At 47.4% G+C, this 27,625-nt stretch overlaps 3 protein-coding genes across 10 annotated transcripts in view; 1 reads left to right on the top strand and 2 right to left on the bottom strand.

The window, feature by feature from the left end:
- Positions 1–836: 836 nt before the first annotated feature.
- si:ch211-140m22.7 (uncharacterized protein LOC570370 homolog) lies at positions 837–8,236 on the bottom strand. Of its 3 annotated transcripts, none has more exons than XM_046403735.1 (9): positions 8,099–8,236; positions 7,834–7,882; positions 6,942–7,047; positions 4,956–5,600; positions 4,740–4,892; positions 4,428–4,580; positions 3,033–3,096; positions 2,395–2,519; positions 837–1,107 (listed from the first exon to the last, which is right to left on the bottom strand). In XM_046403735.1, the coding sequence occupies exons 2-9, from the start codon at positions 7,876–7,878 to the stop codon at positions 1,076–1,078; spliced, it is 1,323 nt and encodes a 440-aa protein (XP_046259691.1). In that variant the 5' UTR covers positions 7,879–7,882; positions 8,099–8,236; the 3' UTR covers positions 837–1,075. The 3 variants fall into 3 exon arrangements, with proteins under 3 accessions (XP_046259691.1, XP_046259690.1, XP_046259692.1); XM_046403734.1 differs by having other exon boundaries at positions 4,740–4,917; positions 4,960–5,600; XM_046403736.1 differs by having other exon boundaries at positions 4,740–4,855; positions 4,979–5,600.
- Positions 8,237–8,472: 236 nt separating this feature from the next.
- On the top strand, positions 8,473–14,322 carry wdr4 (WD repeat domain 4). 3 transcript variants are annotated; one of them, XM_046403739.1, is made up of 11 exons: positions 8,473–8,714; positions 9,276–9,344; positions 9,561–9,707; positions 9,797–9,953; positions 10,045–10,157; positions 10,244–10,304; positions 10,526–10,630; positions 11,340–11,404; positions 12,377–12,557; positions 13,667–13,736; positions 13,922–14,322. In XM_046403739.1, exons 1-11 carry the CDS (start codon positions 8,614–8,616, stop codon positions 14,104–14,106), a joined length of 1,254 nt encoding a protein of 417 aa, XP_046259695.1. In that variant the 5' UTR covers positions 8,473–8,613; the 3' UTR covers positions 14,107–14,322. The 3 variants fall into 3 exon arrangements, with proteins under 3 accessions (XP_046259695.1, XP_046259694.1, XP_046259693.1); XM_046403738.1 differs by having other exon boundaries at positions 9,477–9,707; positions 11,343–11,404; XM_046403737.1 differs by having other exon boundaries at positions 9,477–9,707.
- Positions 14,323–14,773: 451 nt separating this feature from the next.
- pde9aa (phosphodiesterase 9aa) overlaps positions 14,774–27,625 on the bottom strand; it is a 22,380-nt gene continuing 9,528 nt past the window's right edge. For 3 of the 4 annotated variants that reach the window (XM_046403729.1, XM_046403732.1, XM_046403731.1), the window contains exons 5-19: positions 25,665–25,719; positions 23,653–23,723; positions 21,264–21,348; positions 20,361–20,421; positions 19,185–19,259; positions 18,534–18,620; positions 18,292–18,396; positions 17,619–17,701; positions 17,360–17,516; positions 16,640–16,753; positions 16,176–16,280; positions 15,820–15,948; positions 15,392–15,487; positions 15,231–15,295; positions 14,774–15,152 (exon numbers count right to left, since the gene is read on the bottom strand). In XM_046403729.1, coding sequence (XP_046259685.1) covers positions 15,245–15,295; positions 15,392–15,487; positions 15,820–15,948; positions 16,176–16,280; positions 16,640–16,753; positions 17,360–17,516; positions 17,619–17,701; positions 18,292–18,396; positions 18,534–18,620; positions 19,185–19,259; positions 20,361–20,421; positions 21,264–21,348; positions 23,653–23,723; positions 25,665–25,719 — 1,274 coding nt within the window. In that variant the 3' untranslated portion in view covers positions 14,774–15,152; positions 15,231–15,244. Of the gene's footprint in view, positions 15,153–15,230; positions 15,296–15,391; positions 15,488–15,819; positions 15,949–16,175; positions 16,281–16,639; positions 16,754–17,359; positions 17,517–17,618; positions 17,702–18,291; positions 18,397–18,533; positions 18,621–19,184; positions 19,260–19,399; positions 19,475–20,360; positions 20,422–21,263; positions 21,349–23,652; positions 23,724–25,664; positions 25,720–27,625 lie in introns of all 4 variants that reach the window. The other variant, XM_046403730.1, reaches the window with a different exon arrangement.

Genomic DNA, 27,625 nt, shown 5'->3' with positions numbered 1-27,625 from the left:
CGCTGCTGCTGTTAGATGCCATCTTGTGTGATGTGATGTTTGACTCAGCTAGCATTTCTTGAGACGTCAGCAAGACCTTGATAGCATCTGTTTCAGTGGGGAACGAAGTCCATCATCCACTTAAAAGTTGCACATGACAAACTCTCTTGTCCTGGGAGTGGACTCTGTTGCCTCTGAGGCAGCTCGTAGTAAATAGTAACCACTGGTGAGAGACTGTGCAAATGCATGAACCGCCATGCAAAACTCTTTCACTGGTTTCTGCAGGTCGTTGTCTTCATACCACAAGAACCTCAAAAAATCTCGATGTTCCTCGCAGACTGTGAAACAATAAAACATCTACTGCACATCTGCAGTAACTGCGACTGGTTCTTTGCAGAAACAGATCGGGACCCCGATGAGGGTGTTGTTCAGATCAGGACCCCGATGAGGGTGTTGTTCAGTTCAGGACCCCGATGAGGGTGTTGTTCAGATCAGGACCACAAAGGAGCATGTCATTAAGAGAATCTCCTTCATATTTAGCACTGGAATCGAACTCTGCTCTTTTCTGCTCAGGCTTGCGTGGATGGTAAACGTCGAATAAGGAAAGATACCAACGTTCCTGGCACTCTGTTAGTGGTGGAGCTGGCTCTGCTTGCTTAGCATCAAATATCTTTTGCGTGAAGTTGATGAAGTCTTTTTTCATCTGTGGTTTCTTGTCTAAATTGCAGCTTACAGATAACAGAGGCTTTATCTCGATGTCAATACTTTGGAAGACAGTTCTGTGGTGACCGAAAATTGATTAAAAGATTATCTTACCTTATTTGTGATGTTGATGTGTGAAAGAAAGATAGACCAAATATGAACTGGCCTTTATTGTTTTTCTTCTTCTACATTCAGCCCAGCTATCATCTACATGAAGCTTATTTCACAGCGTCTGCCCAGAAAAAAGCACATCATTCAGGTAAACAGGCTCTACTGTCACACACGAAGCTAAAGGGTCAGTTCGTAACTCTGACGCTGAGCAGGCTGCTCACGCCACAGAGCACAGGTGTTCAGGAAAAAGGTGACAAAAACTCCAACAGCAAAGCGCTCATGTTCACTTCTGGGAAACTTCATCCAGCGTGGGCTCTAAACAAACACAAAGCAGAGTCGTTAAGTCAGCGCACGTCCGACGACGATTCGTTTAAGTCGCTACGGTTAGAATATTCAGACTAAAACCTGATTGGAGGTGCCAGATGTGTTCTTTACAGACTCAACTATAATGTTATGTGTTTATATTTGATATTTCATTTAGATTCCCCATTGGAATAATTCAGAATTTAGGATTAGTGATGTACATGGTTTAACAAAAAAAACCAAAAAAAACAAAACTTAGTATTTAGTGTCATTGCACTTTAATGATTAAAATAGGTACTGCCCCTTTAAGCACATAGCTGCAGTTGCCGCCAAGGTGGCAGGTGATTAATTAGTGGATACTGACATGACCTGAGAAGCCAGGAGTCTCACGGTTTTCTGACCGTGTCGCGTCCTGTCAGCTAACAGATCTGGAACCAGAATTATATTTTGTGTATATCTTTTAGTTTGTCAAATAAAATTGCAAAACGTGATTCAAATGGAAGATTTCCACTTTTTATTTCTTTGGATCCTGGAACTTGAGTCAGCAACAGAACTCTTTTTGAACTTGGTTTGAAAATGACCCCTACACTGATCAATGGTTAATTAAACAGTTAATTATCAGTTTACTAAAAATACTACAAATAAACCTCTGGGGACCATCAATGTCCACACCCATGATTCTGATTGGTTGCAGGGTGTCCATTAATTCCCAATAATGGACACCTACTAAACAGCTCCAGTCAAACTGTCTGTTCACTGAAATAACTAATGAATGTGAACACTGATTGGAACCCTGCAGTGTCCATCATCTGCTGGTGAAGAGGAGGGGAGAGTGACATGACTGGATAGCTGACAGTCTTGTTGTCCTATCAGATTATATTTACTGTTTGTTACTGACTTTGATGTTAGCATAACGTGACCGAGTCAGAGGAGAGCGAACTTGAAATCTCTGCTGAGGTTTGTCGTTCCATTGCACTTGAATCTTATGGGACAGTGATGATTGTTCCAGGTTATCCCCTCACGTGTTACCAGGGAAACACATTAAAATATAAATGAATGGTCTTAATTTCTCTTTTTGGTAAGTGACCACATGGCACAAGCAGGATGACGTCCTTCAAAGCGTCCACTATCATAACAAACGCCTGATAATCTCAGCCACTCAAACGAGTAAACGCTGATCAGTAAAGGTGTGCTGTTGCTGACATTTAGTCTGGGTGTTTAATACCATCCCAAGTACTGCTGTTTACAGGAAAACTTCAAGTTGTACTAGCCGTCTGACAGTAGTTTGACTTGGCTCACCTGTGAATTTGAACTCTGGGAAAGATGTGAGGTCTCCTCCGCCATAGAGTCTCTGAAGCTTTGATATCTCGTCTGCCAAGGCCTTTTCATACTCTGACCCTGCATCGACTAGCCCTCCAGTAGCCCTGCAGGAGGACGGCGACAACAAAGATCAGTTATCATTCTCTCACCTAAATGCATTTTACCAGCAGGACACTGCTGAACCGTCAAACCTCTGATTAGTTCAGTAATTCTGATGGATTGAACACAAAGCAAATGCAGAGCTATGCTTCATTTATTCCAGTTTAGTTGTTGGAAAGGGAGCAACTTTCACGCCCTCTCATTTATCATGCTCCCCCGAGGAAACGCCTTCCTCCTCTGATGAAAATAGCTGCTCGGGGCTGTCAGACTAGTGCCTCCACAGGCACAAAGTGGCATTACAAGAGAGGGCAAGGCAGGGCTAGCTGGTTAACACGCTGGCTTCTGCAACACAGATCATCTGTATCTTACAGACTGCACCTTTAAGGTCACTCCCACTGTATATTTTGGCTGCCGTTCGGGTGATCTGAGCTTGTGCTAAACCCACAGCCAGTTTAAACCTCCGCTTCTTCTCGATGAGCTGAAGCAGCTCTGAATCCAGCCAAGGCGGTGAGACTTACTGGCTTCTGGTGGAGTACTGTCGTATGGAGTCCACAAAGAGCTTCTGAATTGGGTCCAATTGAACTGAGAGTCACAGGAAGAGAAGAAATATTAGTTTTCCTTCACAGAAAAATCCTCATAAACCAGGACCATGCTATCAACTGTCCATTTGACTTGAACAAATAATTAACCAGTGCAGTCTCTTAACCATAACCCTCATGCAGAGAACAGCACCTGGCGGTGGTGGACAGAGTAGCCAGCTACAGGGGTCAGAGAGGAAAGAACATGTGAAAGGTCAGGTCAGTCGACGGGTTAAAAGGTTGCTGTGACAGGTCATGCTAGGATACACATTCACAGGGCTGCTGTCAGGCACCGGCGGCCAACAGACTCGTCAAACAAAAACAGCGAAGTCCAAAGAACCGATTTAAAATCTTCAACTGTGACTCCACACACAGCAACCAGGGTGCAATCTCACCAAGTGCCTTTACCATGAAAGAAAGGGAAGGAAAGTTTACACATTATCCATTAACAAAATACACGCAACAATCGGATCAAACATGTAGGGACTGATCACATGCGACTCCCGAACACGTACAGCAGGTGTGAGGGAAGGAAGGGGGAGGACGGCGAAAAAAACAAACAAACAAACAATAAACAAGATGGCGAGTGACGGCTGCAACCTTAACATTTTCCTTAACCAGCAGAAACAAGAGCAACATTATCTATCTGTTAAAAACATTATCTTTAGTGTTGAACAATCACCAGCACAAAGTCAGGGGGGACACTTTCAGAAAACGACAAGACAACACCGGGAGACGGAGACGGAGACGGAGAGGGACTTTCTACCCTCTGGGGAAGAAGAGTGGGAATTAAAAAGGAGGGAAGAACAGGTTACAGTCACTTATGCAGGAAGCCGGGAGGAAATGATAGAAAACAAAAGAAACGAGCATTAGTACGAAGTGAAAACCAAAAACGCGTAGGAAAAAGCCAAGCAAAAAATAAATAAATAAATAAGTAAAGCAAAATGCTGTGCAGTCAGGACAAACAAAAGTAAAATGGCTGAAGCAGCACAAACACATCAGACAGATCAGATGAACTAAAGCTACATGAGAGAAGGCCGAGCCATGTGGGACAAGAGTGGACATGGCATGAAGAAAGGAACATACTGTTTGAGGGTTATGGGCTAAAATGCATCAGGTAACACTGAGGGACTATTATGAACAAGCTGTGTGAATCTAAAACCAAAAAAAAATGTGCGTTTGTGACGTCAGGTATCTCTACAGTTTATCCTTACACTCATCACAAACAACTACTGTGTTCAAATAAACGGACATGAAAATGACTGCTGGTAGACTGCAGGGTCCACAGAGGCAAAGAGAAGGATTGTGGGGGAGGGGGGAGGTTGTAGTGTGTACCCTCAGGTGCTTCAACGGGTTCAGCTGGGGCCTCTGCCTGCAGCTCCTCTCCTGCAGCTTCAGCTACGACTGGAGCGGGATCCACCAGCTCCTCGATACCCTCCGCAGCCACTTCTGCGGGGGCAGCTTCAGCCACGGGCTCTGGAGTCGCTTGTGCGGGGGCAGCTTCAGCTTCTGCGGGGGCAGCTTCAGCCACAGGCTCTGGAGTCGCTTCTGCGGGGGCAGCTTCAGCCACGGGCTCTGGAGTCGCTTCTACGGGGGCAGCTTCAGCCACGGGCTCTGGAGTCGCTTGTGCGGGGGCAGCTTCAGCTTCTGCGGGGGCAGCTTCAGCCACGGGCTCTGGAGTCGCTTCTGCGGGGGCAGCTTCGGCTTCTGCGGGGGCAGTTTCAGCTTCTGCAGGGGCAGCTTCGGCCACGGGCTCTGGAGTCACTTCTGCAGGGGCAGCTTCGGCTTCTGCGGGGGCAGTTTCAGCTTCTACAGGGGCAGCTTCGGCTTCTGCAGGGGCAGCTTCGGCTTCTGTGGGGGCAGCTTCGGCCACGGGCTCTGGAGTCGCTTCTGGAAGAGCTTCAGCAGAGACAACTTCAGGGACAGCTTCCACAACTGGTGCAGCTTCTGCAGCAGGGGCTTCAGGAGCAGCCTCAACAGGAACTTCAGCAACAGGTGTGGCCTCAGCAGCTGCTTCAACAGGAGGTTCTGCTGGAGCAGCTTCAGGGGCTGGGGCAGCTTCAACAGCAGAGGCTTCAGCTGCAGGATCTGGGGCTGCAGCAGCTTCAGCAGGAGCTTCACTCACTTGGGCAGCGGCTTCAGCTATAGATGCTGCAGCTTCTGCAACAACCTCAACCGCTGGTACTGCCTCAGCAACCACTTCAGCTACAACCTCGGTGACAGCCTCAACCACCGGTGCAGCTTCAACAGCAGATTCAGAGACCGCTTCAACAGCAGGTGTGGCGTCAGCTGATGAAGCGGGTTCAGAAGTCGGGGTGGCTTCAACCGCTGGGGGGACCGCTACAGCCTCAGGTGCAGAAGCAGAGGGTGTGGGCTCTGCAACTGGTTTAGCTGCAGCTTCTGCTGCTGCAGCGACTGCTGCTGGAGAAACTTCCTTCTTGGGGAGCTCATATTGCTTGTGCTGGACAAGTTTCTCTATATCGAAGTACGTTTTAGCCTGGTGCTTTTCTAGGACGAAGGAGGGCAAGCAGACAAGATGCATTATTTTCCTGAAACAAACGCATATGACTGTATGACAAAAAGCCCATGATAAACTCACATTTACCAAAATGGCAACAACATTTTACACACAAAATCCTGGATGGTGGCATCTAGTACATGTACAGCTTTACAGGTAAATACAAACAGAACAAGTAGAAAAGAAAAACATCACAAGTCTGTGATGAGCCAAAGGAATAAAACAAATGTATTGTAAAAAGCTTCAAGAAAACTCTTAACAAAACCGTAACTACTTCATATTAAAAAGAACTGGAATATATTCTCATCCAAAGGACCTAAAACCACAGCTGACAGGTCAGCGACGGCAGTGAGCAGCGACGCAACCTTCAAAACCTGTGGAAGGAAAGTCAAAAGTGAATATGATGAACTGTGGTGCAAACATCTAGCATGCCACGAACGCCAAAAGCAGCCAGTTCCAGTATCAACAGGTTAGATATGTTTCTTTTATTCACAACACTGCTGTCTCACCCGAGGCCATGACCGAGCAGCTGCTGCATGTTACATGTTCCCACCAGGACACGCGGGACGGGGGACGGGGGACGACCTTTTCTGTACGGCCATTTTCCCCAGCAAGGTGTCAAGATAGATCGTGTCAACCACGAAAGCTAAAACGCAGCTTCTAGAATGGATGATTTCTCTATTGAAACTATCTGTCACATGGTTTCTGCAAAATATTCATAACTACATGTGGAGACACTTTAAGGAATCCATCAAGCTGACGGAGGCCTTCTGGGTTTCGTTTGCCCCAGTGATTCCTCCTCACCAACGTTTATTCCTGCTGTCAAAGAAAACCTACGAATACTGAGAAGAACAAGAGCCTTTAACGGATGTCAGAGGTTTTCCAAAGCCATTCTTTTCCTTTTGGGATCAGCAGACAGGGCTTCCCCATCATGTTTGGGGTTAACAAAGTGTTAGCTGTAGGTTAGCTGTAGGTTACGTCTGCTGCTGGTCTTTCAACCTACGTTTGTACCCCATGAAATCATCACATCACTTATTGGACCTTTCAGAGGGATCCTAGAGGCACGAGATGAATCTGTTCACACGTTTATGTCTTTGGCAAATATGACATCCAACCAAAAACAAATCAGGTGAAGAGTAACGGTGACGTGCAGACACTTCAGAAGGCTGCTGTGGTAACTACTGAACTTGAAGCTGCAATTTTCACCTACACTGAAGCCTGACGTGTTTCTTCCTCCACCAAATCTGTGACATTTGTACCACAGTTCATTAAAGAGGCGATGAAGGCTCAGCGGCGTGTCGTGACGGCGGCAGCGACGCTCAGAAACCTACCTGCTCTGTCCTTTTTCGAAGACTTCTTGGATCCCCCGGACTTTGTGCTGAGGGCGGCAGCTGCTGGCGCTCTGCTCACAGTGCTCCAACTGCCAGCCTGCAGACACTGACCACACACACACACACACACACGAGCTGTGTATTCATTATGTTACCAAAACAACAGAACATAAACCTCAGGGGGCCTCTCTGATCAAAAATGTTGATCATGTTTTTAGAAGTTTGACTGGCTGCCAGTTCAAACCAATAAAAGCACTGAACTCCTTAAACGCTGGACGTCTGCTGCACGTTTACCAGGTTCAGACGCTTTTCCGTCTTTCTGTCTTTTCGTCTTAAACTGTGGGATGAGCACTGGAGACTCTGAGACGTCTGAGTGCACGGCAGGTGTTTCGGTGGCTTGTCAAAAGGAGTGTAATCCTGTCCATGCAGGGGCAGTTTCCAGTCTAATGGTGACCTCTTTAACTGGTGAGGTCTTAGCAAGCCTGCACAAACAAAGCCCTGCTCATAGATTCATATGAAAAACACCCAGAACTGCTGTGAGCACTCGGTGTGCTCATAAAGTCACATTCATTAGCAGTTGAGTGGAGCTTCAGCTGCCAGCCCTGCGAGTCTGGTTTAAACCTGTTTAATAAGTGGCTCAGCTTTGTGGTTCAGATCCACCAGTTCGTGTTGAACTGGTGGATGTGAAGCACAAAGTGTTCATAGAGAAAACCGCCATTAGAAGAGCAGCTTCACAGACACATTATTCTGGTTGACTGCAGCCATGAAGACGACACCGACAGACAGCTGAAGACCCGGTCCAAAGCGTCAGACACGCACCGGCTCAGTGTTTACAGCAAAGCCATGAAAGCTCACCGACACATTCACGTTGTTAACGCTTGATGTTGTTTACCTTGACACAACCGAGCCGTCCAATCCTCAGCAGGGAAGCCGCCATCTTTCTGTGCATCGGGGACAGACACACAATCACAACAGGGACGACAACCACGTCAAAATGTCTTCAACGTGTGGTGAGAGAAATCACGAAACCACAAAACACGAGCGTGACGAGCAGAAGCGCAGCAGCTGCCACGCGCTGTGTGCCCAGCGAGACGAGGCGCAGCCCGCAGCGTCAGGTGCTCACAGTATCAAATGAACAGATGAAAAGCGGTGGTTACCGTGTGGAGACGAAGTGAGCTTCTTCTGTGGTGGTCACAGCTCAGCCCGAGTCTTTCACCTTTTATGTAACGCGTGGACGTGACAGTTTCCGCCCCCTGCGTGACAAACAGCCCCGCATCAGTCAGTCTGCACTGCCTGCTAATGTCTCATATGTGGTTAACATCGGAGTGTGCTGCTTTATCCGACACTGTGGGGTCTGCTCAGTCATTCATATGAGCTGGACATTTCGTTCATAGGGTTTTCTGATAGATTTCAGTGTTTTTGGCGCCATGTTTGGCCTCTTCGGCATCGTTATTTGCGGTGTTGACACACTTTGTTTTTATTCTCCTGTTCGGAAAGCTGAGCGGGTGTATTTAGTGGAGGAAAGCTGCTCATTTCACTGCCTGGACACACACACACCAGCAGCTCTTGTGTACATTCTGTACTTTCTGGTAGGGGGGCGTGTGTGTTTGTTTGGCTAGCTACGTCATTTTTCCGCGACGACATCACTGCTCCCCGCGTGCGCCGCCGTCGCATGACAACACACGAAGCCATGGCTGCTGTCGGCTTCTGCGGAGAGTGGATTATTCTCACCTGCGACACCAAACTGGTCGCGGTTCACACCAAGCAGAGCAGGTTTGAGCACCTTTAAACGTTCCCGCCATCATGTGTGAGTCGTTTGCGGCCGTGTCGGGTTAGCTTTGCCGTGCTAGCAGTGTTAGCCTGCTCCACTGACCGGCAGAGCACGGAGATAAAGTTTTCATCTCATCGTCGTCACCTCATGTGTGGTGCCGAATGACATGCTGTTTATTAAATGACTTCAGAATATCAAAACCGATTGTTGCTGATAGACTTTTGAGTTGTTTGACTGATTAATTGTTTCCGCACTTGTAAGAGACAAGAAACTCATAGCAAACTGAACACTCCTGACTTTTTGCCTTTTTAAAAGAAGTTTAGTACAAACAGATGGGCCAATCACAGACGGTTTCTCAGGTGAGCGTCTGAAACCGACCAATCTGGCAACCCTGCCCACAGTAACCCCTTAGTCACAGCCATACGTGATCACAGCAGATTTCATGTGCCTGAAAGCGTCAGGTGAACGCATCTCAGCTCATAGCAAACATCACTGAAGGTGAAGGTGGTTCTGAGAGCGAACAGGAAGTCGTCCTCACTGAACTCTTCTGCTCTTTGCTGCAGGGAAGCGTTTGTGTTCGACTGCAGCGCTGCCGAGAAGAAGCCGAAGAGCACGAATGAGGATCACAACAGGTAAGTGAGTACATTTACTGATGTGCCGTACATGTTTACTTTAGTACAAAAAGGTTGAAATATGCAAGAAAAACGTAAACAACAAATTCAAATAAATCTCAAGCTTTCCGCTCTCTTAAATATGACCTGTAGATTTATGGGAACAGAAAGCAGGGACATCATAATGCAGTGCATTGGGAACGTGGAGGTTTCTCAGTTTGTCTCCTCTGTCATCAGCGATGACGGCGCCTCAGAGGAAACAGGAAGTGACAAAATCCTCACCTTCGCCGTGTCGCCATCCGGGAAGCTGCTGGCACTGACTGATGACAACAAGAGGCTGGTCCTGTTTCACTGTGAGCCTTCGTGGCGTTGCATCAGCGTCAGGTCCGACTTCAGCTCTGCACTCACACTCTGGACAGGTAATCCGTCTGACAGGTGCGTTGATAAGTCCTGTGTGTGTGTGTGTTACACAGGTGTGTGGTGAGGAGGTGCACCTCCCTGCAGTTCAGCCATGCTGAGGACGTGCTGCTGGCGGCTGACAAATCAGGAGACGTTTACTCCTTCTCGGTGGTGGAGCCGCAGACGGAGGGCGAGCTGAAGATGGGACACCTGTCCATGCTGTTAGCTGTGGTAAGAAACACCAGGAGAGCCGTCACACCTGCACTCTGGGGAATCAGTTTGCGTCAGTGTTTAACGATTCACACTTCCTACCGTCTCTCAGACCGTGTCGCCGGACGACAGGTACATCATCACAGCCGACCGCGATGAAAAGATCAGAGTGAGTCACCTCGGGACTCCCTACAACATCCAGTCCTTCTGCCTGGGACATCAGCAGTGAGTAACTGAACCTCAGGAGAACCAAACACCTGCACACAAAGAGTTTCGCCATCATTCGTGTCCCCGCTTTCTCTTCCCGGCAGGTTTGTCAGTGCTCTGCTGGTCCCACAGAGTCATCCACAGTGGCTGCTGTCAGGATCAGGGGTATGTGTGTGGTTCCCAGAGTTAACACCACCCACTCCATCACTGTCGTGCCTCTCAAGTTCAACACCTGAAGTTTCCAAATGAGCAGCAGAAGAGCAGTACCTGCCACCTGCTCGCTAAATCTACTCAACAAAGAGGAAAGAATCAGCAGACTTGGTGAATGTGTCATCACGGATGTATGTGTGTGTGTGTGTATGTGTGTGTGTGTGTGTGTTTGACAGGACGGCACCGTGAAGCTGTGGGAGTACGAGTCCGGCCGTCAGCTCCAGAGCTGGGACCTGGACGAGCTGGAGGAGACGCGGAGCTCCGACGCTGACAGACAGAAGGTAACTGCAGTGTGTTCACCTCTGCAGCACAGCAGGTTTCCATGGTGCTTTGGCTGTGCAGTACGTACTGCATCTGCAGTCTGTCTATCTGTCTGTCTGAAATCTGAAATCAAAAAGTCTGAGATGTGGATCGCAGCCAATCAGCTGCCGTCTGTCTGTGCTGGCTCGCTGACTCAGTCGCTGTGGCGTCACTTTCGCTGAGCAGAGCTTTGTGGATTAAAGAGCCAGGAAAGCTTGCTGGCTTGCATACTGTTACATGTGACCGGATGCAGCAGGACATCCTGGTGTCTGACTTCCTGTGTGTTCATTGCATATCACAATGCTCACATTTCCATTGAAAATCACAATAATATCGTGATACCATCGTGTTGTGGGACGACTGTCAGCCTGTGGGCCTCGTCCGGCTCTTTGACAGCTAACGTTCATGCTAATAAGAATAGCATTAATGTCTGCTGATTTATTGTATTGTTATCAACCCGTGATGAGCTGCTCCTCTGTGCTGTTGCCTTCAGAGCGAGTGTCCACCCTGAGCTGAGTGGACTCTCACTCTGTGACCTTCTCCAGCAGTGCGTTCATGGAAACATGAGCTGCTGGCTTTAAGCCTTGAATTCCTTCCAAACAAAATCACATCCAGGGCTGCTGTTTTTCAGATGAAGAACGTGTGATTTGTGAGGAAGGAGAGGTTAACAATCTGTGTGTTTCTCTCCAGAAGCCAGCGGTGTGCAGGATCAGCTGCTCTCCTGACGCTCGTCATCTTGCTGTGCAGTGTGAGAGGTGAGAGCCAATCAGGACGTCATCTTCATCGCACACGACTTCCTCACAGAATGAGCGTGAAAGTCACCTCTGCTGTTTCTTCTTCAGAAAGTCTGGATGAGCACAGTTCGCTCAGCAGAGACACGTGACGAGACAAATCGGTCCTCGTAAAAACATTCCTGCTCTGCCAGTGAGCTGTTTATTAGCCAGCGTCCGCCCACACGACACACACTCACATACCTTTGGTTTGTCACTTCATCTGCTCGACTTTTTGCTGCTCATCAAACGTGTTTCTTCTTTTTGTACACTTCTGTTTACAGGCTCTCCTCCTCCTCCTCCTCCTCCTCCCTGCACTCGTGTTTCCAGTCTCATTCTGTTGTCAAAAAAGAAACATAACGCACAGTAAACAAAATTAGAGAAATTAACTGATTTTTTCATTTTTTCAAACTTCCTTTAGTTTGAAAAACAGTAAGGATATTATTGTGAATTCACTTTACTACGATAAGCACTCAGCACTCAGATCTGATATGCTGAGGAAGACTCGAATGCTTTTCGTCCTGAGCTGTTGTTGTTGCACTTCAGCCTCTAGTGGTTGGAATGAGTATTACAACAAACATTGAGCAATCCTGACAAAAAAATCCCTCCCTTCACCTGCCAAACTTTTATCAGATGGAAACGAATGGATCATCAGAATTGTTGTGTTTTTTTCTTGCAGAAGGAGCGAGTTGGCAGCAGTTCCTCTGCAGTCAGTGAGGCTCTGAAGCCTTTAGTTCTCCTCTCTCAGTCCAAACCTTTTGTAGAGTTTCTGTGAACAGGAAGCAGTTTCTCACATGGCACTGACGCTTCTATTTCTGCTCACGGTCGTTAAACGTATTTTTGGACATATAGAGGCACAAAGTCACCGCGGAGGTCGCTGGGCTGTGCCGTATTCACTGTGCCTGGAGGCGACAGAGCGATCAGCTGATCAGTCTGACTCTTCCTGTGTGTCCTCAGAGTGTCCACGCTTCACTTCTGCTCTGTGGAGGATGAGGAGAAGCTGGTGTCACGCTGCAGGCTCCCGCTGCCCTGCTGCCCCCTGGACGTGACCTTTGACCCCGCGGGACGGCTGTGGGTGCTAATGGACTGCAGCGACGCACCGCTGCGAGTGTACGCCCACAGAGGAGACTCCTGGGAGGTACACAGCACACGATGTGGCATCATGAGGCTGCTCTGAGTTTATGTTCAGGCTGCTCCTTACATTGTGATGTCAGGTTCAAAATGTATTAATAAATAAATGACCACACGTGTATGAAGGCGGATATAAAAAGGACGTGTGTCTGACACGGTTGTCACACCTCTTCCTTCTCCCTCATTAAATATTCCATACAACGTGAACATGCTGGACGCAAGACGTCCCCTGCTTCACTGTCCACTCTCAGTGTTTGTGCACTGAAGAAGAAGGAAAAGCTTGAAGGTTGGACATTAAAGTTAAAAAAGCAACCAGTACATAAGTGAATAACTGAGAGTGTGTATCAGTACTTCACGCTGACTGAAGTACAAGTCTCCACATGCTTCCTGTCTGAGTACCCTCAGGGGGCCGCGTTCAGTGCGTTTGTCCTCCTCCCCTCTCCGTGATGCTGCACAGCTCTGACTGCTGACACGTGCAAAGATGGAGGCTCATGAACCAGAACAGCATCACTTCCTGTTTGCCTCAGTTTCTCATCATGACTTCCAGGTTCTTTCCTCAGCTCCCTGGTGGAACTTGTCTTCCATAACCTCACAGCGTTTTGTTGTCTTTGACTCGAATTACACCTGCGTTTAAAAGTGAGTTTGGTTGTTTTTCCCAACTCAGCGAAACAGAAGGACAATCTGATGGATCTGATCTGGTTCTCATTCAGCTGTGTGATGACTGAGCAGATGTGTTGTGAAGCTCGTCGGCAGATGCTGGTTGACGAACACGAGAGTGGGAACAGTTTGAATGTGTCCACAGCTTCAGTCCTGACACTCTGATGCTCAGGTTTGAAGCGTGAATCAGGACACTCGTGTGCTAACAATACACTGATCGTAACCATCTGCTGCTGTATTTCGCTTTGCCTGTTTTATGTACTGTCATTGGCCTCCTGCAGTGTAAGCTCTGCCCCCTTGTTGAACAGGCCTCTTGTTCCTGAGTGTCAGTGAAGGTTGAAACAGTTCAGTCCCATCGAGTGGAGCCAGTGTTGTTATCTCTGTGAATTGTTAAAATGTCACTTTTCAAAGTGCAGTTTGGTTCAGGATCTGACCTGCGTGCTCTGCTGCTCCATCCAGTGTGACGCTGAGAGCCCCGAGCTGAACCGAGTGACTGCAGCCTTCAAGCCGCACTGGGACACACTCGAGGGTGAGTCATCTCACACACACACACACACACACACTCATCCTCATCCCACCTGTGCCCTCCACACTGAAATAACCTGCAGAGTCACATGACCTGACACGCCGCCTCCCCCAAACACGTTCAGCAGTTTCTGTTTGAGTTGCTGTGGGTCAGTAACCTTTTCCTCCTGCTGCTCTCCCACCCAACAGCTTCCACCAGGACTAACAAGCGCTTTGAGCACCTGCACAAGGTGAGCTTTGACAACGTGACGGCGTACCTGCAGAAGAAGCAGCAGAGGCTGGAGGAGCAGCAGCTGAAGAGGACGAAGGCGCAGCAAGCAAACGGCAAGAAGAAGGCCAAGACGGAGACGCCAGAGGCCGCCACTCAGTCCTGAGGGGACACTTTGCAGACAGCTCTGTTATTTCCCTTCTGCCTTGAACGATGAATCTGAGTTGAACCGGAAGCGCTGAAGAAGCGTGTGGCGAGCGTGTGTGCTTCGCCACATGGCCTGTGTGGATGAATTTCTATGTTTGGCTCAAGTTTCTGGCTGATTTTTTTTTTCTTCTTTTTTTTTTTTTACAATAAACGCTGCAGCCTACATTAAACTGCACCTTCTGTTTCTCTTTCCCTTTCCACTGAATGAAACACGCAGTCTGTGAATGCAACATATGTCCTCCCCTCACATCCACTGCTGCTCTGTACCCGTGACTTCCTGTGCCCCATTTTTTAAACAGATTTCTGTCCCATGCACAGAATTGATCTGAAGGGTGTCCTGAACCTGAACAGTGAATTTGAACACTTCACGTAAATTTTTCACTACGGTGGAAGGAAGTGAAAGTCTAAATGTCTCCACCTGAGGACTCTTTAGCTGCTAAATGCGTGTTCAGAGTCACATTGATGCGAGCTGTGAACCAAAGCAGTGAACTGAAAGATGCTGAAACTGGTCCACGTGATGCAGCCCTTTGATGGACTCTACAGAGGAATTTTTCAGGGATGTTTGTGTGTATCCTTGACAAGCCTGAAGTGCCCACAGAGCTTCATTAACAGTCCAAACAAGATTCTGTCATTGAAGTAATTCTTTTATTTTTTATAGGAAAGAACAAAGGTCACTAAAAATCTGTACAATCTGTAAAAAACAACACAAATAAAAAACGAGATACGTATCTAAATATCGTTGACTGTAGTGGTCTGTGCTGTACAAACGGTTCCTGAAAAGGGCTTTGGGTTGTCGGTCCGGTCCTCGAGTCCGTCGGTAGTTCATAACGGCGTCTCAAAGCCACTCATTTGCTCCTCTGACAGACTAAAATCCTGATCTCGCAGCATCCTGCTGCTCCTCTGCTCTCCAACACGTGACAGAGTGATGGAAAAGACCTTCAGCCCGTCGCAGACCAACATGTCTGACAGCTTCGCCCTCGTGTTCTACGCTCACAGCTGCTGAAACCGAAACACAGACAGTCGGTTTGCAGGAGTTTGAACCCCGCCGATCCGAGACGCACAGGAAGTTCTGTCCCCTCCTACCTTTTCAAAACCTTTTACTTCTTCTTCCCTCCCATCGTCAAGTTCTCACTTTTCTTTTTCTGCACCTGAGGGAACATCACTTGTTACGAGTCGGCACCGAGGACCAATGAAACGCTCGCACACACACACACACACACACACACTCATAGGAATCCTCCAACCTCGTTCATGGCGTCATCAATCTGTTTGAGTTCTTCGTATCGGTCTCTTGACTCTCTGAGTGGCTGCACCATCGCCTCCTCGATCTGTGGGAACAGCTGTGGGACGGACACACACACACACACACACACACACTTTATGTAACTGTCATGTTGAACCTGCAATGTGTTTCAGTCACTCTATACTTTACACTCATGTGTCATCAAGCACAACACATTGAATTTCTGTCAGTACAGAAGAGTCGTGAGCACTATGACAACCACAACCACAAGCGATTCACCGCTGATCCGCCACAGGACTGACGTTTGATCACTGTGCTTTGTTCTGAATGTAAAGCTCTGAGACGGCAGCCGAGGCTCATGGGTACTGTAGTATTTACACCAAACTATGCAGAGAATACGTCTGCGGCCTTCATCATCATCACGCTCACCTTCATCACGGTCTCAAACATGGGGATGAGGACGAACTTGATGAAGCCGATCTGAGCCGTCGGCTTGGTGACCTTTTCTCTGTCCATGAAGGGAGCCACGGGAAGCCCCTCGGCCTTCTCCCTGTCGCTCTGAGCAGCGCAGACAGACAGGCAGGCAGACAGACAACATCAACACGGAGGAATTAAACAGAATCAAAAAGGCAAACCGATTTCCCTTTTCATGTTGATCTCTTATCAAACATCAGCTCACTGCTAACATGATGCAAAACAGTTCCGTCTGAAAGAATTCTTTTTGGTCTAAAGGCTTTTTCCCCAGACCCCTACCTGCCCAGACCGGCAATGGACGACGAACCCACCTGCATGAAGTACTCCTCGAGCAGGCAGTCAACCCAGGGCTCGGCCACCTCCATGGGCCGCACCTCGTTGGAGATGTCGCAGCACTTGATCAGCACCATCTTGAGCTGCACGGGGACACGCCGTGGTCACATTACCGGTGAACATGCGGCACGATGAGACGCATTTTAGATCTGCGTACAGGTACTGCTAGTGGTACTACTACACTGTAAAGATACTCACAAGCAAAAGTCCTGCACTGGCTAATTCTGTAGTACAGAAATGTGATCAGAAAAATGTACAAGTACTCACAACAGCTTTCAGAGAACTTTACTCGTCATACTACTGCATTACTATTACGGACACTTGTTGTGTATGAACCACGTGAATGTGGTGACCTGCAGAAGGCGTATGTGTTTCCTGTCATAACTTCCTGTGTGTCCTTCCCGCCCGGTGGGAGCGAAGTGGAATGAAAGTGTGTTCTTACACAGGTGACATGTTCCTCATCCGTGTAGTCAAAGTTGTCGACTTTCTGCTTGAAGGAGTCCAGGATCTCCCCGTGTCGCGCCATGTCTGTGGCCAGGATCAGCGTGATGGTTCCCTGTAGGACAGCAGGAGGTCAGACGTCAGATGGGCTTTGTTTTCCCCACAGAAGCTCTAAAGTTTTTAAAATCAGTCATGTGACTTTTGACTGATATTTGACTGGAGTATTTTGAGTCAGATGTTTGTTGACGTGCTTGGAGGTGCTCAAGTCTCTTGCTGTTTATGGATGATAGAAAACACGTTCTGCTACCGGCAGGCGAACAGGACAGGACGCTGCCAGGAAGTAGCACAGTCCCGTCTCTAATAAACACATTATTTGATCCAGAATGCTAGTCCATGTCCCAGTGACAGATCAACCCTCGTCTTAGTGGTGGAGCTGAGGTCAGTCTGTCTGTGATTTTATCATGCTGAGTATCTGTCGGTCCACAACAGAGAGAAATCTGATCTGAATCAAGGGTCAAGCCTAGTTTCATCCCACTGCAAACACGTCAATCCACGTCAGCATCGGACGGCCACAGCAACGTTAACTCAGCGAGGGGAAGGAAACAGACGTCACGGATCTTTCCCTAATCTGATCTACCTCAGGTTGAGCTCGTGTTACGGTGTGGCGGCGGTACGTGACGAGCTGAGCTGAGAACGTGTTGGCTGAGTGTTACGACTCTACCTGTCGAATCTGTTTGAAGGCCTCGGGGTCAAAGTTGGAGAAGATGTTGCAGTCGGGCTGAGAGAAGATCTGGAAGGCCACGGCACAGTGGTGGTTCTCCAACGGCGAGATGTCGTTGTAGCGAACCGCCAGCTCGGTTCTGGCGTTGATCTGGTACCTGGAAAGAAGAGGGAGAGAAGAGAGAGGCGAGGAAGGACGTGAACAGACGGCGGGTATGAGGGAGGAGATGGAGGAACGAGGAGGTGGAGGAACAACTTACGTGTTGTTGAATCCGGGGTGATCAAGATCGTGGCACACAGCAGCTGTCATGAGAATCAAAATGTCGACCTGAGTGAACTTCTCCTGCAAAATGAACACACACACCCGTCTATATTAATTAATACATCAAATCATGTCTCTGTGTGTGAGATCCCACCCTCCCCCCTCACTGTGTGTGTGTGTGTGCGTGTGTGTGCGTGTGAGAACTCATTAGCACATCACTGGTGCAGATGCGTCATAATCAGTCATTAAGCCTGTGATAATTAAACCTCGAGTGAGCAGCCGTCCCAGAGGGAGGAGAGATGAGAAGAAGAAGAAGCAGCAGCAGCTCCTCTTCCTCTTTGCTTTCCTCTTTTCAGACAAACATCTCCTCTTCACCCTCCCCCTCCCCTTCCTCCTCCTCACCCTCACAGTCCTTCCCTCCCGAGCTTCCCCAGATCCCCAAACGTCTCTTGTTTTTGCGCATCTTGTCTCCTCCTCTCGTCCCACGACAACTACAGCACGTTTTTAAATATATTCATTCAAATTTGTGTTGATGGTGCACACAGGTGGACATAACCGCAGAAGCAAGTCTTTTACGAGGCTAATAAACGGCTTGTTACGATGCAGCTGGACGCCCTGAGCGGCCGTGTGCTGGTGAAGTCAGGACGCTGGGTCAGCATGAAGCTGGTTACCTGCAGGCTGCAGAGGCAGATCATGCTGTACATCATCTGGGTGACACAGAAACAGTGGCGGAAGTTGTGGAAGGGGTTGTTCTTGTAGTTGTCGTGAATGCAAAGCTGAAAAAGAAAAGAAAGGCCAGGAGGGTTGAGACCTGCATGTGTTGCATCACCTCAACCCGTCTAGAAATCATGCAACACAAACGACTTAGGACAAAAGTTTAATGTTGGGCTTGAACTAGGAGCAGATGTCTCACCAGCCATCTCTTGAGTGTGATGGGGTTGATGTTGAAGTCTTTGACCAGACCCAGGTCATGGTACATGTGCTCCAGACAGCTCAGCATCTGGAAGAACAGAACGCCAGTGATGAGTCCTCCCTTTGGCCCCGCAGATTCACTGCACGGCCCTGAAACTATTTCTCCATTTCAAAGTTTTTCCTCTGAATTTGCGGCGTAATGCGCACTTTGCATGGAAACACGAATACGAGCTAAATGAACTTGCTGGCTTTGATTACCGTCGTACTTGGCACTACATAAATAAACTGAACTGAATTGAAGGTACTGATTCTCTACGGCCACTAGAGGGCGTCTTGATAAAAACAAACCAAAAGACGTGAGGATCGTGGCATCATGGGAGATGTTCTAACTGCTGAACAACCACGTGACGCAGACAAAAATGTTTACAGACAATGTAATGTTTTAAAGTTTTATTCAGGCGCTGGACTTCCCTCCTCACTCCTGGGCTGAATAAAACAAGAGATTTCTCTGAACATTACTGGAAACATTTGGGCTAATGTACAGTATACAACTCAACAAAACTTAATGAAGGTAAAATCCTTTTCAGACCTTTTAATGTTACATATATCTTAAAGCAGAGACTTCTAAGTATTAATGACAAGTGAGTCTCACCTCATTGGGCTCCCACTGCCAAGCATCGAATGTAGGCAATCTAAGAGCTTCTACTGTCTCCTTAGACAGATGGTACTACACACACACACACACACACACACGCGCACACACACACAGCAGGCCAAACAGGGAGAAGGGGAGTGGGGAGGGGAGAGGAGGGGGAGGAGAGAGGGGAGTTGTGGGTGAGACGGGTTCAGCGAGCTGGTCAGTCTTACCTCGTTGGCCTCCCACAGCCAGACGTCGAAGGCGGGTTTTTTGAGGGCGTCTATGGTCTGTTGTGACAGCATGTACTGCAGGCAACAGAGCTCGCAGTTAACCCTGTCCACCTCCGCCTGGCTCGGGGGCACACACACCTCTACACACAACTACTACACTCATCACTACATTTCACCACGTCTTCCTGGACTGTTGGACCCCACCACAAAGGGACTGCCTGAATTGTGTTCAGTGGTTAAATGTCTAACAGACACAAGAGGCAGCCATGCTAAAGGAAGCCTTAGCTGTCAACAGGTGAACATACAGAGAAAATCTCCAGCCAAAATTAACCTCAATTAAAGAAAAGTCCCTCAATTCACACAAAGTTGGTTGAAATTCACCTGGGGGGGGGCACTCATGAGGTCGTCCTCAATGAACACGAAAAAGTGGACCTAAGTGGCTAAAATAATTATTTACACCCACTTCTAGACAAAACCAGATTTTATTTTAGTTTATGCTAATATAGTATCAACTATCTATCAGAATTGAAAATAAAAAAATACTAACCCAGTTCATTTTTCTTACCATAAAGTGCTAGCATTCTGCTAATGTAAACTTACAGTAAGCTAACTTCAGTTATCATCATGTGAACGTAACCACAGTAGTTTGGTTTCGGTTGTGTATTAGTGTCCTAACGATAGCTACACCAGACCTTAGACGCCTGGTTTAAACAAACTAAAACTTGGTATTTGATTGATGTGGGAAACCAAAATGGCGAATGCCGTAAATTGGCGCATATCGCTGCAAATACACAAACAGTAATACAGAAAGGTACTACACTACAAAAATCTAATTTAATGGAACTATATCTGTTGTCTTATATTATACCAAAAACACAATGAGAATTTGAATAATTGACAGAAAAAACATTTTTACCAGCACTTAAAGCATACAGCCGAACGTTAAACAGGATAATCTTACCTTTGGGTAGGAGGGCACGTCTCTACGAGGAGTCAACTTCTTATTGTCTTCCAGGAAATTACTGAAGACAAAAAATAAAATAACTTGAGGCTACAAAGGAAGAGAGTAAATACTAGTACAAATACAAATACTTATAATAACAACAAATATATGAGAAGTACTACTGCTACTACTGGGTCTCTGGCTCCTGTGTCCTGAAATACCATAATGCATTGCAATGATCTCATTCTGGCTAGCACAATTAGCCAGTTAGCTTAAGTTAGTTAGAGCAGCAGCAATGCTAAACCGTATGTTTCACACAATTTATTTATACGATTACTTACATCATACTTTCTTTTTTAAATTATTTACTTGATATTGGACACATTGGGCTTCCGTATTTTGGAACTTTTGCTAGTTTCATGTAGGAATTTTCTTTCTGTATGAAGAAAATGAGCGTCTTTTCATGGACGAGAGGCTCGTGCTCGTAGTTAGCTTAGTTAGCCTCTCATCCATGAGTAGATGCACGTGTCCTTCCACGTGGCGATACAGAATGAAAATAGTTCCTACATGGATCTGCTTACATCGAGGTCTGTGGATTATCTGGAGTAACTGGGTCCTGATTTCTGGACAGACACACGGCTGTTGAGTTTTTCAAATGTATTTTTTGCCACGTGGAGCAGCACAAGTGAATTGTCCTGCGGTTTCAATATATTCAGGGGGAGGCAGACGCCGCTACAGCTGATATCTCCAAAACTCTGCCGCTCACACCAAAACCTTGCTGAAGGATAAACAGCACTACAGGTTGGAGGAAACAGATGTGTTTGCTTTCGGGGTGAACTGTCCCTTTAACAGATCTGTTACTGCCCTCTGGGCTGATTCCTCACACACGGTGCTAATGAAGAGATCAGAGGCTGCCGTCACCTGTTGTTTCTCGATGCCATCTCCTCGCGGAGCTTCTTGATGTCGTTGCGACATTTCTCGATCTCCACCACCTTCATCCCCTCCACTGCAGACACAGAATCCCACCAGTTCATCAGTGTTCAAACTGTTAACACTTTTCAGATCATTTATTTCACTAAGAGTCCTAATACTACACTCTAAAAATCCTGCATTGAAACTAAGCAAATGCACACAAGCTGCTAATCCATTTAACCATACAAGAGCAGGAAACCCTGGCTGAGAGGGAGGTGGATACTGAGAGAGCTGGTCTCAGAGGGAAGCTGTCTGTCATCTGATTGGATCTGGGATCATCAATCGATCAGAACTCCTCAGACTCTCACATGTCATCATTATTGGCCTTTAACAGTCCACCTCCTCCCTCCTGCTCAAACTGAGTGAAGGTCGCCTATGACAGCACTCCAGCTCCCGCTGAAACAGGTGACCATGGCGACCAAAGTCATGAGAGGATGGAGAGCTGTGTGGGTGCCACGCTGTTGCTGTAGCGACCAGGTATCCAGGCAATTGGCATGCTTGTGTGAAGTGTCTGTGCGTCAGATGTGAAACTACTACTGCAGTGCAGCCGAGCAGGGAGCTGAAAGAAAAGTGTTTGAGGAGCGGAGGACAGAAATTCTCCTGAAACAACTGGGAGATCAGGAAGAAATCCTGCTTTGAATCGAAAGCATCCACAAACCCATCTGAACTTAAGTAGCAGGAAACATGTCTTCCAAAACTCCAGAGTCAGACACTTCTTCCTGAGCTTTCTTGTGGAAATAATGTACTTCTGGCAGTTCCTGTTCAAATGTTTCAAATGAGCAGCTTTCAGTCACATCCTGCTGCTCAGTTCGCCATCACTTTGCTCCAATAGAAAGCTAATCAAACTGAGGCCTCAGGCTGTCATGGCGACCGACAGGGTCAGCGCACCGCAGTCGCATCCTGTGGCCACACACATGCAGCCAGAGAGAGACGCACTTCATGCATTACACACTTGCAGTAACACCACGCGACACACCCACACATGGCGGCGTTATGTCACAGCACGGGCCGCGACACACTGACTGGCGTGATCTCTCATGTCAGCTTCCTGTCAGTTTGGCCTGAAAATTAAAGAGCAATGACAACACAAATATCTGAGTGTTTTTCTGCCATCCTGCCATCCGGGCCCTCGATTAGGGACTCGATGCAGCCCCCTTTGCTACCATTCTTTCCTCTTTTCTTTAAGTCTCTGGCAGCTTCCAAACTTTCCTCAGCTAAAGAAAAAAACCCTTCACATACTAAAGGAGGATATACGTGTATATCTCAAAGGTATAACATACAGCAGTTGCTGTTAAACACACGATAAATATGCACCATCTGGTTAGACTTTGAGAATAAAGCTTGCAGACAAACACACAGACACGTTTTGGACTGCTAGTTAGGCGCAGGTGGAGATGGTGACGGCTGATGATTACTCATTCTCTGCAGTTGCTAAGTTTCTGATTATATTCTATTGTACTTAAAGCCTTCCAGTGACAGCCAGTATGAAGCTGCATTGTAGCTGAAGAACAAAAGCATCAGAGCAAAGATCACTGAAAGGTTTTAAAAACCCAACGGCAGCCGCTCAGCTCAGCAGCTCTGCAGACTCTGCCTGCTGATTTCTGCCTGATTTGTGTTGCTGATGAAACAAAGACTCAAAGCACAGCTCACACACTCGATTTGACCTTCATTTTAAATCACAGCCGTCCTGGGAAGGATGCAACGATTGCAAAACAATCACTGATTAAATGTTCCTGTGGGTAATGACAACAACAGCTGAACACTGAGACCTTTATTATAAAAAAATGACCACAAGACCTTAATTGATCCTGGTTTACAGCTTTATCTTGGCAGAACTCTGTGCCAAGATGCCATCAGATAAACTCTATGTAAACTGCAGCAGCAAGCGAGCAGGTCGGCTGCCTCACAGGAACAAACTTCCTCCTCATAGATAATAAACACCCAAAAAAATGGAAAGTGATGGTGGTCAGCTGAGGAGCAGAGAGCAACGGGGCGCGACCCCCTGACAGGATGTGGTATGACATGATGACACGCTGCTCTGAAGGTCAGCAGCCTCTGAAGGTGGGTTAGCAGACCACAGCTAATCTAATCACAGCCTCGTCATAAACGGAGGAGGAGCACAAGTCCAGACAACACGCGCTGAAGGCATGAAGTTACCTCTGATGCACACTCAGCCCAGGCACTACTGTACAGAAACAAAGCTAGCTAACATGAAGCTCCTGCTGATAAAGCTGAACCTGATTACTGAGGCTCACTGCAGCCTGTTCGCACTCTAAACCAACTGTGGCTTTACAGCTGAACACGAGGTGGAGGTGTGTGAACATGGGAACAGGCTTACGCTCGACTCTCTTCTCCAACATGGCGAGACGGTTGGTGACCTCGGTCTTCAGCTCGTTGATCTTGAACGCCCTGTGGTGGGAAAAAGAGAGACAAGTTAAATAAGAGACATTACAACAGAGGAACTTTCTTCAGGGACGAAGAGCCTTTGGAGGAATTCTGTCTGCTTCTACTGCAGGGTCAGGGTCCTATTACTCAACCCCACAAGAAGTACACTATATAGGTATAAATGTTAGTATATAAGCATTGAGACACCCGACCATCACACCAACAGGGACTTTAATGACGTCTCATTGTAAACACACAGACAGCTTTGCAGCTCTAACAGCTTCCACTCTTCTGTGAAGGCTTTCCACAACATGTTGGAGTGTTTCTGTGGGAATTTGTGCCCATTCATGCAGTAGAGCATTTGTGAGGTCACACACTGATGTTGGACCAAAAGGCCTGGCTCACAATCTCCGAGCTTTGCTTTGTGCACTGGGGCACAGTCATGCTGGAATAGAAAAGGGCCTTCAACAAACTGTTGCCACAAAGTTGGAAGCATAGCATTGTCCAAAATGTCTTGGTGTGCTGAAGCATTAAGATTTCCCTTCACTGGAAGTCAGGGGCCGAGAACAAACCCTGAGGAACAGCCCCATGAAGAGGAGTGTCTGGATACGTTTGTCTACATAGTGTACCTGCTCAGGGGTACAACTTTGAGGGTGGGGCTTGTAGCGCTGAGCATTTCGGATTTTTATTCATATTATCGAAGCCACGGTTTCTAAAAAGCTCCTCGTCACCACAGAGACACAGAGGACATCGCACAACCAGTGAACTGATGACGAAATACTCGCCTGGGCTGCAAAATGAGCCAATGATTTTTCATACATCAGCGGATTAATTTGTCTAATCTTTGCATAGACAACAAGCTCATTGCTGGACAGCTGCACTGCTGTTAGCTCCACTGTTCGCAAGCATTTTGGCAGAGTTTCCAGACCCGTGAGTTTGCCTGATAGCTACAGCTTCTAGTAAACGTCTGGGGGCGGCCTCAGCGTACTCAAACGTCATTTAATGCTGAGTACCTGGTAGCTTAGCTCACCACGCTTTCCGAGTAGACTGCTCAACAGCAAATTGTAGTTCCTTGAAAAGTACTTCCTGGGACTAAACCTTCTGGGAAATTTGGGTGGTAATGCAGCGTATTTCACCACTCAAGATGCTCTCAGTGTTGCACACTTTAGAAAGAGAAGCAGCCGAAACAACAAGATCGAACCAAGACAAGTCAACTATAATGTACAAACAAGTAGCTGAAAAAAAACAGGTGGAGATATTATAAAAATTATTGACACCAGGGTTTAACAAAGTATGAAATATTGTGTATAAAAGTGGACTTTCCACACGCCTGCACACGTTTCTTTTCTCTTCTTGTATATCGAACATTTGGACTGCAAACCCAACAGAACTGCAGCCCACAAAAAAAGCTCAAATAAAGATCAGCTTTTCAGCCTCAAACTGATTTTTTTTTCTTTTGTTTTTAACTTGTCTGAAAAAAGAAGAAATTTGAGTCACAAAGTGAGTAATGATTGACACAAATAATTACTGCGGCCCACAGCCTGACGGCTCCAACGCTGCGTTTTATCAGTTCTGTTATACAACTTCATATCTGATTATTCAGACTGCAGCGCTGCAGTCAGGTCTTCACTCTAATCTTTTAGCCTGCATTGCTGCCCTTGGACTCCTGCACACATCTGCTGTGATGTGTCGCAGCATCTGGAGGCACCGGCGTGGCCCAGAGGAAGGCGTGAATCAGCTGATCGAGACAGACCACTGGACACGCTGACGCTCACATGTGGCCGCCGCGCATTCAATGTCTGTTCATCGGAGAATTCATACAAGAGAGCAAACAGTACGCTGGACAACAAATGACAACCTGACTGACAAAGGAACAAAGGAGACAGAGAGCGACAGACGATGAAGAAACGCAAAACGTCCACATGAAGCAGTCACAGCACAGAGTGTGAACAGTCAGCTGCTTACCTTGAAAACTGCTCTGCGACTTGCGTCAGCACATTCTGAAAGAGTTCCTCTTTATCTGCGGGGAAAGCAAGCGTGGAGCTGGGTTACATATACTGTACACACACGCTCGCTCACACACACACACACACACAGCTTGAACCCACGGAGGCAGATTATACATGCAATAGCAACCAGAAGTATGGAGCATCAACAGTCCTGATAAACACACCTGCTGTAAGCCAATCAGAGAGCGTCAGACGGTCGAAGCCGCAGATGGCACAGACAGAAATAAAATGTGTCCGCTTCCCTCTGGTCTCTGAAGTGAAGCGTCTGACAGCTTGACGTGTCAACAGGCCGCTTTTGATTCCCACACAAAGCAGGGAACGGGACGGACACACAAATAAAGCTCTGCCATTGGCTACGAGCTCCACTGTTGTGGGCAAAGTTCAACGCCGCAGGCCAATAAACTAACAGCTACGAGAAATTGTAAAAAAAGAAAAAGAGAGATATTGTCGGTGGGCAGGCTGTACATTGTGTGACTCTCACATTCCATGTTTCACGAGGAGGTCACAGGTCAGTGCCGACTAAAAACAGTGCTGTTAAAAAATTCCACTCTGTGATTAATTAAGCCGGTTGAGCCGGAGGGAGAGGAGGACTGGATCGTCACCGACAGAGGAGGAAGAAGCTCTCACAGTTGCAACAGACGAGTCTCCGGCTTAGACTTATCATTATCATATAAATGCTGATCACACAGCGGGAATGACACCGTTCACGTTCATGTTGGTCCTCTTTAAGCCCTGCGCTTTGTTATTCAGCTGCCACCAGGGCCTGATTTACAGCAAGAAGGAAGCACGTCTGCCATTGTCAACCAGGACAGGAAGAGGATTTGTGTTCCCCTGTAGCTATACCAGCTAACGGTGGAGAAACCGGAGCATTCAACTGTGTGTCCACACGGTTGTGTCTGTTACCCCGTCAATACAGACAAAAGTATTGGGACGGGGCTGTTCCTCAGGGTTTGTTCTCGGCCCCTGACTTCCAGTGAAGGGAAACCTTAATGCTTCAGCATACCAAGACATTTTGGACAATGCTATGCTTCCAACTTTGTGGCAACAGTTTGTTGAAGGCCCTTTTCTATTCCAGCATGACTGTGCCCCAGTGCACAAAGCAAAGCTCCATAAAGACATGGTTGGATGAGTTTGGTGTGGAAGAACTTGACTGGCCCACACAGAGCCCTGACCTCAACCCCATCCAACACCTTTGGGATGAACTGGAACGGAGATTGTGAGCCAGGCCTTTTGGTCCAACATCAGTGTGTGACCTCACAAATGCTCTACTGCATGAATGGGCACAAATTCCCACAGAAACACTCCAACATGTTGTGGAAAGCCTTCACAGAAGAGTGGAAGCTGTTAGAGCTGCAAAGCTGTCTGTGTGTTTACAATGAGACGTCATTAAAGTCCCTGTTGGTGTGAAGGTCGGTTGTCCCAATACTTTTGTCTATATAGTGTATGTGTGTCCGCTTAGCAGCGGGACAGGAAACGGTTCAAACAAGCCTCTGAGTTGGAGATCAGTTAGTGACTAACAGTTTTCCTAACCAGCTGATGTACTCCATCATGTCTCCATCACAGCACTGAGATCAGGGTTTCCAGTTCAAACCCACATTCTTACTGCCGTTTCTCGCTCTGGACAGCAGCCAGGCCGCTATTGGCTCAGACAGGCGTGTGGGTGGGAACTCTGTACTGCAGCTCCACCTCCCGATCACTACTGATCCAAATGACATCACCAGAACAAGATGGCAGCGCTTGTACCCCAAATACAGTGGCAGTAAGTGGAGACGGGTCGGCCATCTTTATTCATGTCAATGCTACTAGCATAGCAGCATTTGGTCTTATTTACAGTTCCTGTCCTGATCAAAGCCTCAACTATAAATCACAAGTTAAACATTTCTGATAGAAGTTGCTGGATAAACATGTAAACAGGAC

Source organism: Scatophagus argus, chromosome 11, assembly GCF_020382885.2.
Source record: "Scatophagus argus isolate fScaArg1 chromosome 11, fScaArg1.pri, whole genome shotgun sequence".
Lineage (NCBI taxonomy): Eukaryota > Metazoa > Chordata > Actinopteri > Scatophagidae > Scatophagus > Scatophagus argus.
Note: the sequence above shows the minus strand (reverse complement) of the source record. Positions and strands in the feature narration are given on the sequence as shown.

Coding starts and splice junctions, on each gene's coding strand:
- si:ch211-140m22.7 (XM_046403734.1), bottom strand. CDS start 7,878: ATGGCGGCTTCCCTGCTGAGGATTGGACGGCTCGGTTGTGTCAAG. Junction 7,048..7,833: donor GACGGCTCGGTTGTGTCAAG/GTAAACAACATC, acceptor GTGTGTGGTCAG/TGTCTGCAGGCTGGCAGTTG. Junction 5,601..6,941: donor TTCGAAAAAGGACAGAGCAG/GTAGGTTTCTGA, acceptor CCTTCGTCCTAG/AAAAGCACCAGGCTAAAACG.
- wdr4 (XM_046403737.1), top strand. CDS start 8,614: ATGACAACACACGAAGCCATGGCTGCTGTCGGCTTCTGCGGAGAGTGG. Junction 8,715..9,275: donor GTTCACACCAAGCAGAGCAG/GTTTGAGCACCT, acceptor TCTTTGCTGCAG/GGAAGCGTTTGTGTTCGACT. Junction 10,158..10,243: donor TTCTGCCTGGGACATCAGCA/GTGAGTAACTGA, acceptor TCTTCCCGGCAG/GTTTGTCAGTGCTCTGCTGG.